A 10,868-nucleotide genomic window follows, 5' to 3' on the forward strand; every position below is an offset into this window, starting at 1 on the left:
GCCCTCTTCACTATGTCATATATTCTGTACCTTGTTTCTTCATTTTATAATTCCTTCTTTGTATCTGCACTGAAGATGTAATTATACGAAAGCGCTCTGCTTCGTTAGTTTACTTTTCCTAGTGGTTACTTACGCATTTGTGAACACACGCTCCTAGTGTTTTTATTGCATATATATACATATATATATATATATATATATATATATACATATATGTATACACATTGGTATGATTTAACAACAAAATTTCGTTCAAAATTTTCTTTTTAAAGACTAACGCTGATATATTAGTATATCATTATATCCTAATTAGATATACATGCATACTTTTGTAGATGGGCATATGTGAACGAGTTGGTACATGTATACAAGTTTATATGTAAGAATGTAAAACAAACACATGGATATAAATGCTTGTAGACTTTATACCTTCAAATATGTCAATAGGCTTAGGGGAGGAGCGCGGCAAGATCTGCCCGTGTAGTTCCTGCCCCAGGTTCAGCTGTTGGGAGAATAAGCAACTTGTTATCTGTATTTGATGACACCTAAACAAAAACTGATCCAGCGCGATCAGGTGGTTTTTCATAGGTAGTCCACACCCCTGGTGTTAACGTTTCTCCTTAAAAAAAAAAAAAAAAAAAAAAAAAAAAAAAAAAAATATATATATATATATATATATATATATATATATATATATATATATATATATATATATTTGTGTGTGTGCAATATAAACACTGGAGACGAGTATTCTACAAATACAAATCAGAGCGCTTTCGTGTATTACATCAGTATTTATGCACTGAAGATGTAATACAGGAAAGCGCTCTGCTTCTGTTCCTCCTCAAGACATATATATATATATATATATACATATATATATATATGTATATATATAATATATATATATATACATATATATACAATATGTATATATATACATATATATATGTATATATATATATATATAATATATATATACATATATGTAAAGGATAAAGGATAAAAGAATAATAATAATGACAGAGGTAAAATCATAATGATGATAATAATAAATATCAAACAAATAAATGAACATTAGATTTATAAATAAACGAAAAAAAAAAGTATCGCTCACCACACCCGCCCTCCCGCCCCCTCCACACGCCGATCTGCTGACCCGCGAGAGCTCAAGTGCGGGTTATCTGCTATCAGCGAGGGGGGACGTGCTACAAGTCGACGCCCTCCTTTCGGGGGACCTCCGCCACTGAAGGCGCGTCTAACATTATATATATATATATATATATATATATATATATATATATATATATATGTGTGTGTGTGTGTGTGTGTGTGTGTGTGTGTGTGTGTGTGTGTGTGTGTGTGTGTGTGTGTGAGATTCACCTTGGTCTTTGGATCACATGTTGGACTCATGATCGACAGCTATTTCCCTTCCGGAAGAGAGCTGAGAGCTCGTATGACCGATCTATGGATAATGCTATGACCTTACACGCACACACACACCCCAACTCCCCGCTTACAAGAGTTGGAGTAACGACTCGAAGCGCAGCGATACTGAAATCATTTCAGCCCTGTATGAGTGTGCGTACGTGTGTGTATGAATATATAATAAATAAACGAAATAGATAAGATGAATTTAAAAAAATCAACGAAAAAAAAATAACACAAAAAAATGAAATAGATTCTGGAAAGAATGAACAAATAAATAAAAAATCCGCATGACGTCACACTTCTGACGACGGAGGGGGCGTGGCTAATGTGCAAAACGTCTTCGCGTTGACCATTTCTTCATCATTGGCGCCTTTAGCTTGAGGTCCTTCTAGAAACTGAATAAAATCATTTGGCGCTAAAATAAAATCTGTATAGATGTTATAGTGTCGAAGAAATTACCTAGAATGACCTAATCTGTCAGAATGAGTGTCAATCTCTTCAGTGGAAAGTCATTAATTCAATCTTTCGGAAAATGAGTTTATATTAATCGAAATATATATTTTTTCTTGTGATCATAGTCTCTCTCTCTTAAACAGAACAATTTACGTTATCTGTCACGTGTTTATCTACATTGGTCTTATCTGTACATTTTATGTATTTTCTTGAAAGACACTATCAATACTATTTTCTTTATTTCTTCCATGTAAAGTATAGTACATGTTACCTCGATTATAATGTATGGTTCTTCTAATGTTGGAACGTGCCATGTTGATCATCACTCTTATACTTGATAATGTTCACAAATTTAAAGTAATTTTTACTGACCAACTTCCCGAAGTATTAAGATATTTGTTCTTTAATGATACGTTTCGCATTTTCGTTATTACCTTTAGCTTATATTGCATAAGTTTTCCTTTTTTATTTTTCCTTTTTCACAGTTTTCGATTTCATTTTGACCAGTTTGTCTTTGCCATAAAAGCTCACTATCTAATGACCCCAGTAAAGTGTGATTTACATTTTCCTTCGAGTTTTTGCTATTATTATTATTATTTCTTCTCTTTATTGGTCAATTTTAATACCAATATTTTTCTCTCTCTCAATTCGCTACTGTGCGAATCAATTGTCACTTCGGTTTCCATTTTCTATTCGCATTTCCATTTAGTTGATCATTAATTACCTATTCATGGGTTACAATCTTAGAACATAATTTGCAATCTAGATCTTGCTAACATTCATGATATCGTTGAAATTAAATTCCTATAGATTCTTATAAGCTCTCTGCTAGCTGTTCCAGTTGACTGATATCTCTCATGCTTTGTTCTAATATTCATTTACATACAATATTATCATTGTTTAGCATGTCCTTATGCTTATCTAGCATTCTTGAAAATTCCTCCATATGGGGTCATTTGTTAGAATATATATATATATATATATATATATATACATATGTGTATGTATATATATATACATATTTATATATATATATATGTATGCACAAGTTTCACAAAACACACGTGAATACACAAATTATGCTAAACACCAAAGTGAAGAAAAATATATATATATATTTTTTAATCCGAGCGCTTTCGTGATATAATCACGTCTTCAAGGATTATGTCATAAAAACGTTCGGATTAAAAAAATTAATTTCCCCTCACTGTGTTGTTGAGCATTATATATATATATATATATATATATATATATATATATATATATATATATATATGTGTGTGTGTGTGTGTGTGTGTGTGTGTGTGTGTGTGTGTGTGTGTGTGTGTGTGTGTATGTATATATATATATATATATATATATATATATATATATATATATATATATATATATATATATATATATATCGGAACAATATTTGCTGAGCTGGCTCTCCACACAATCCGCATTTTGTCAAGTCACCAAATCTCCCGTATGTGTTGCCACTTTGTATTAATCCAACATATTTCTTATCGTTCTTCTTCTGTGGACTGTGGACTAAGTCCCACTGTATCGTCTAATATTGATCCAAAATTAGTTTTGGGTTTTTATCTTTTTTTATATTCTTTTCATGTCAGTCTATCAATCTCCTTCTCTAAAGGGGAAAGGATCTTGCCACGTCTAATCTCCTTTATGTGCTTCTTCTTATCGATATGTTATCACTCTAATTGAATAGCCTCAACAGTTTTCTTACCAGTTATCATCCATAATCCTCCGCCGATATCTCAAAATTAATCGTGACCATTCAATGTCACTGAACACCATGATAAAACTAAAAAAAGAAGAAAAAACTAAACACTAATCCAAACACCATGTCAATTTTGCGACACTAAACACCATGATTAATCTAGAAAAATAAAATAAAATAAACAAATAAACAATATGTCATAATTGAAAGACACTGAAGACTTCAATAAATCTTAAAAAAAAATCTTAAGGAAAACGTTCCAAACATGTCTACCTTTAGTCAATCGTATAAAAACCCGAAAAAAATACACTTAGCTGAGCATCTCATTGGCCATTACCCACAAACTGAGGTGGCCGAACGTAGGAGAGGAGCTTTCTCACGCCCTTCTTCCACTCAAAGCGAAAATTTCACCTCAATACCCTTTCATCATTACTACCAGTGCAGGCCCGTGCACCAAAAGTGCCCTTCACAAAAATATATAAAAATGAAAAAAAAAAAAAAAAAAAAAATTCTCACAGGTTTTTTTCCATTTTCTTACCATTCAGAAATGATAAATGTGCAAAATGATGTTGCACCCTACCGGATAGTTGTCAAATACGAATAACACGAAAGACTGAAGTGCCCAATTTCCAGCCCAAAGCACCTCCCCCTTGCAATGTCTGTGCACGTTAGTGTACCAGTGCGTCCCCAGTGCTCCCATCTCAGAGGCCAGATCACACCTTTACTAGTTCTTAGCCTTGGAGACATAGCCCCTACAGGAGCCGTGACAAGAATTTAGGGGTATTATGGTCTGCTGTTCCAAATCATACATTTTATATGACATAATCTAGTGATGTAAGTTAATATCACAAAAATCCATCAAATGTAAGATGATTATGACTGTCAATTTTGTAATAAAGCAAAGGAGTTTCTCTTCATTAACATCTTATAATTATCTTTTTCATTTATTTGTTTATTTTTTCCGGGGTGGGATTTGGGGGGGGGGGGCGTGAATGAAGGACCAAATGAATAATGAGGATTCATGAAAATGGGAAATGGAGTGAAGAAGGTTGAGAATCACTGGACTCTACGTCTTCTTCCCCTACCCTCTTCGTCACTCATGCACATTACCACTTGTTCGACAACCCGACACCACCCTCATAGGCAAAATAGATAAAAAAGATAATAATAATAATAATATACGGTATATATATATATATATATATATATATATATATATATATTGACCAAAACTTAACACCCAGGAAATGGCGGGGCAGCAAGCACCAGTCTCTTCGTAAGCGTGGGTTCGCATCCCACCACTGACACCATATGTCCCACGTTACGACTACACACCTTTCATATTTACATGTAGTCATATTTGTCATATCATTGGTGTCAAACAAGTCTGTGGCTGTTACCACATGTGGTTTATCACCTTATCGTCCTATGTATATATCATTCTCGCCGAGTCACAAATCCTCTGTCAATCAAGGGGATTTGATAATGGACCTTATATTAGGGACTTGTGGAATTCGAACCCCCACGCGGTTCGGGGCGATATCCGATCAGACTCGGACTTGTCGGATCGCCTCGGCCCTGGGCATACGGATTTTATTTTTATTTCAATTTGTTTTCATTTTACTTTATTATATTATTTATTTGTTTTATTCTGGGTATAAGTTTAATTTCTATCATATATATATATATATATATATATATATATATATATACATGTACGGTATATACATTCTTTTTTATATTGTACTTTAATCGTGCTATACCTTGTTTATATATATATATATATATATATATATATATATATATATATATATATATATATGTTTTTTGTTGTTTCCTATTTCAAAGAACAATAAAATATGAAATGAAAATAATGAAAATCAAATTACCACAGGGGGCCATTACTAGAAAAAAAAATATAATAAATAAAGTGAGAAAAAAAATGCACCATTTTCCTACAGCACAGGATTTTGACATCAGTTAAATAAACTCATTTTGCGTTCGCCATAACAAAACCTATGATGGTTGTCAACGTAGAGAGTTCTAATATATATATATATATATATATATATATATATATATACACATATATATATATATATATATATACATATACATACATATATATATATATATATATATATATATATATATACACATACATATATATATATATATATATATACATATATATATACATACATACATATATATATAAATGTATATATATATACTGTATATATATATATATACAAAAAAACATATATACATACATATATATACATATATATATGCATACATATATACACGTACAAATATACATACATATATACATACAGACATATATACATATATATATATATATATATATATATATATATATATATATATCACACGTGGACATCGATCATTCACATATATTTCCATGGCCAGGCAATTTCATTCGGCTGAGGGAACGAACATGCATTATGTGTCCAAACTTTTATATATATATATATATATATATATATATATATATATATATATATATATATATATATATATATATATATATATACACCACCACGCTCCGCTCCCCTTTATATGTCAGCCAACCTAAAACGAACAGACGACCCAATGACCTAGTCGGGTCTCCTTGCGTGACCTGACACTGGTGGGTGAGGAGACGTTGACCCAGCCCTGTCACCCTAACCCTAGTGACTGTAAGTACCCTTGTTCAGTGTGAGAAATCACACTCCCGCCCTATCGCCGTTCTTATCGCCTTATCTGGTCCAAGCAGTGGCTCAATTGAGACTACAAAGATGTGTGATAATGGGGGCGGGGGCGGGGGTGGGGGCTGGGGTGGGTGGGTCCTGTGCCCCATTGCCCAGAGATGATGAGGCCACGATCGTGGCTCGGATCCCGGGACGAGGTGGAAGGTGGTTTCTTTGTCTTCTAGTGGTTCCATGGTCTTTTGGTGGTCCCCTAGTCTTCTGGGGGTCTTGAAGTCTTCTAGTGGTCTCCTGGCCTTCTGTTGATCTCTTGGGCCTCTGGTGGTTTCTTGGTCCTCTGGATGTCTCCTAGTCTTCTGGTGGTTTCTTGGTCTTTTGGTGGTCTCCCAGTCTTCTGGGGGTCTCCTGGCTTTCCGTGGATCTATTGGGCCTCTGGTGGTTTCTTGGTCCTCTGGATGTCTCCTAGTCTTCTGGTGGTTTCTTGGTCTTTTGGTGGTCTCCTGGTCTTCTGGAGGTCTTTTGGTTCTCTGGTGGTCTTTTGGTCTTCTAGTCTTCTTTTTTTGTCTTCTGGGGGTCTATTTGTCTTTTTGGGGTCTTTTGGTCTTCTGGTGGTCTCCAAGTCTTTAGGAGGCCTCCTAGTCTTCCGGAAGCTTATTGGTCTGTTTCCTGGTCTTCCGGAGGTCTCTTAGTCCTCTGGAGAGACTGGCCAATGACAGTTGTTCTTCATGTCAAAATCAAGTGGTGAAGATAGAGGGAGAGAGAGAGAGAGAGAGAGGGAGAGAGAGAGAGAGAGAGAGAGAGAGAGAGAGGGGGGGCGTGCGGTATCACCGGTATCCCGTTTCAAGAGGTCAGGCGTTCAGGGCCGTTCCCAGAGCCCCGAAGCCAGCACAGATCAGTAGGTCACGTCTTAGTCAGTGCGCATGCGTGGCTTATCTACACTCCATTCAGTGAGATAATGCAATATTGGATCACTGCGGCCGATTACATAATCACAAACCAATAATATCCTGTTTACGACAACCAAAGATGATTAAAGGATTCGAACGTGAGACTCTGTGGAGATTGAGAACATATTGAAATGTACTCTTGGACCTCAGGCCCTGGGTGGTTCAGGGGTCGCGTTCTCGCATTAAGAAATACCTGTAGTAAGGCTTCATACGTAAGCACTACGCATGCTTACGCCCTGTCAGGTTACCCTGACACCTTATGGAGATTTCCGAACTTTAGATTCCCAGCAGAGAAAGCTGTCTATATGTACGTGAATAATACCAAGTCTTTAGAGATTTGTAAATCTTACGCAAATTGAAAAACAAAAATAGAAAAAAAAACACACACAGAGTTATGTAGAGAGGAGAGAGCAAAATTAAAACATTCTGAATCATAAAGGGTACAAGTGTTTGATTGATGTTTCGACACCAATCACCAGCGCTTCTATTCTCAAAGACAATATCACATCACAGACATGACGTCATAGATGCGGTCAGGGAGAAATGGAATTCTGTAACAGAAAGGAGGGAAAGTAATATATATATATATATATATATATATATATATATATATATATATATATTATCATTATTATATTTTTTTCGCATCCGACCTAGTTATGGACCAAAAGGTCTCCTGTCAGCACGCTCCGCCTTTGTAATGTTAAAGGCGATCAGCACTTTTTTTTTTTAAATGGTAGTAACAATAATAAAAGAATGCTGCGTGGATCCGGTCCGTAGGGGTGTCACTCAACGCCATAAAATCAAGATACCATAGAGATTAGCTTTATCAGCGCGAGTATTACCAATACAACAGTCATGGCGAAACACGAGATTAATTTTCAATCATAAAAGAATGCTACGTGACTATGGCCCATAGGGGTGTCATTGGTCAATCAATCCATTGCCCCTGATCGCTTTGCTATTTTGTATTTACCATGTTGGGTTATTATTGCCAGGTCATCTGCATATGAGAGAAACTTGGTGTTTAGTTCTGGTCCTGGAGTTGGGAGATCACCCATGAAGAGGTTGAAGAGTGATGGTGAAAGTATTGAACCCTGAGGGACTCCACTGCATAGGCCATTTGCTCCCGAGATTTGGTTGTTTTGGGTTACTCTGCACTGTCTTCCTGCTATGAAATTGGTTGACCGTTTCTTGATGTTGTTATGAATATACATCTGCCGCAACGATCTTTCTGTGAAGGCGTCTAGGGACCTGTCAAAAGCCTTGTGGCTAGCTGTTCTTTCTGGTTTTTTTTTTTTTCCAATAATTAATCGGCCATTACTTCGAATTTCACTAAATGGGAAAACCCGCAGCCCCACAGTGGTCTGGCAACGATCCTCGGAACCTCCAATAGGTCTCTCTTTAGGAAGAAACTTTGAGCCGTTGTCTGTGATGTGTAAGTGATAGGACATCAGTCACCGTTTGTCAGCTCTCCACGTGTGGAAAGTTTATGAAATACAGTTGAAGTTGGTATATAGAGATATTGGGCCCACTCCGGAAACGGACTGTCAGTTAAGATGGCGGTGAGAGATTTGACGGGATTTGATAACTGACATTTTGCTGTCCATCTAAGAGGACTGCCATATGCAGGTACCCGTCACTAGTTACTCCAGCATTTGATGTTTGATGTTTTCGAGCAATGTACCAGTGTAGCGATCTTGAATCCACATCGGCTGGGATAGTTATTTGTTATTCTTATTGCTACTATCCTTTCCATTATTGTGGATATTGTGGATAGTAGTGAAAGTGGTCTATATGATGTATGGTGTTCCAGTGGTTTGGTTGGTTTCAAAATCGGAGTTATGTGATTATTTCGCCAGGTATTTGGAACCATGAGAAACCTGTAGCTGGAAATGTCAGCTAAGACTATTATCGTTTTTTGGCCAAGGTGCCTAAGTTGTTTGAGGTGGATGTCTGAGATCTTGTTTGGACCTTTATTTATTCATTTATTTATTTGTTTATTTTTCTAGGTCCCCTTCTATATATCTACTATTTTCGTTTCCGTCATTTATCTAATATATTTTTTGTCGGTTTTGAGGAAATGCTTGTTGACGATCTCGTATTGCTGTTTTGGTGATGACATCTTACCTTGTTTTGCATCAACTACTTCGTGGGTTGTGGACAACTAGAGTTTTAATAGTTTATATCTATCTCTACATTTTGCAATTATCAGTTTTTCCATCTATTTTGTTGATTATTTTCCCAGTTTTCTTCCTACTTGTTGTTCATTAGATTTGTGAGGTTTCTATGTGATTGTTTTAGTTGTTCTTTTTCTTGTTCTGTCATTGAAGCCCCTAAATTCACGAGATTGGTATTATCAGCTCGCGTATTCCCAATAAACCTGTCACAGTGAAACAGAAGGAAAGTTTCAGGATTAAGCATAAAAACTATGAAACATGTTTCATGCGTAGGACCCGGTGATCTTTGTGGAATGGAGAGTTTGTTAGGTCATCTGTGTTTCCATAAATGAAATTCTTTTGAAACAATGAGGAACTCTCCCATATTGGGTGAATATAAATGCTTGTGTGTTTGTGTGTCTGTATGAGAGAAAATGTGTGTGTGGTGTGTGTGATTCACCACCACTGTCTTGGACCACGTGTTAGACTCATGATCGACAACAATCACCTTCCCGGATGAGAACTCAGACCTCACAAAAGCACCGACCCATGGTTAATGTTGTGTCCATGCACACACGCACACACACACACACACACACACACACACACACACACACACACACACACAACTCCTTGCCCAACAGACCGAGGTGCGAGCTTGGAATGCTGTGATGCTTTTCAGCCCTGAGTGAGGATCGATCTCGGATCACTAAGTTAGGAGGAGAGCGCGGTACTACTACACCAGCAAACCGTGTATGTGTGTGTGTATTAACATAATTAGATATTTACAAACAAATATTCATATATATTATCTTCTTTTCTTCAGAGACGAGAGACTACAGTGATCGAGGAGGAGGAGGAGGAGGAGGAGAGGAAGAGGCTCCTTGGGGAGGAAAGCGGCGAAGACGACGATTTTGAAATCAACGATAGCAACAGGAGCACAAGAACGTGACCACAATGACAAAGAGAAAGGAAAAGGGAGAGAGAGAGAGAGAGAGAGAGAGAGAGAGAGAGAGAGAGAGAGAGAGAGAGGAAGGTAGGGAGAGGAAAGAAGGGAGAGGGCTCTTGTGACACTTACTAATGCAAAAATATTCTTTGGTTATCCTAGAATTGTAATCCTATTTATTGTTGCGCCATATGTAACCTAGGTTCTACTGCCTACCCAACCAAAAAAAAAAAAAAAAAAAAAAAAAAAAAATCTTGGATCACCAATGAACATGAGCAAATAAACAATAAATGAATAAATAAAAATAATAAATGGATAAATATAAAAGTTTTACTAAACTGTCCTGTAATACAGAAACAATTGCATCTACTCACCTTGAAAAAATAAAATAAAATAATGATAATAAAATAAAACCTTAGAAAACATATCGGGAAAGATGTTAAAGCTTCCTGCAAACAAAACGGAGAACATGGTAAAAAAAAAAAAAAAAAAAAA

The 10,868-nt window shown here is 36.0% G+C and overlaps 1 protein-coding gene across 1 annotated transcript in view; it reads left to right on the forward strand.

The window, feature by feature from the left end:
- Positions 1 to 10,589, forward strand: part of LOC143041334 (uncharacterized) — a 45,548-nt gene extending 34,959 nt beyond the window's left edge. Inside the window, exon 4 of the mRNA XM_076213153.1 lies at positions 10,254 to 10,589. Coding sequence (XP_076069268.1) covers positions 10,254 to 10,379 — 126 coding nt within the window. The 3' untranslated portion in view covers positions 10,380 to 10,589. The remainder of the gene's footprint in view (positions 1 to 10,253) is intronic.
- The last annotated feature ends 279 nt before the right edge of the window (positions 10,590 to 10,868 follow it).

This window comes from Oratosquilla oratoria, chromosome 30 (assembly GCF_046742065.1).
Source record: "Oratosquilla oratoria isolate Oo_2021 chromosome 30, ASM4674206v1, whole genome shotgun sequence".
NCBI lineage: Eukaryota > Metazoa > Arthropoda > Malacostraca > Stomatopoda > Squillidae > Oratosquilla > Oratosquilla oratoria.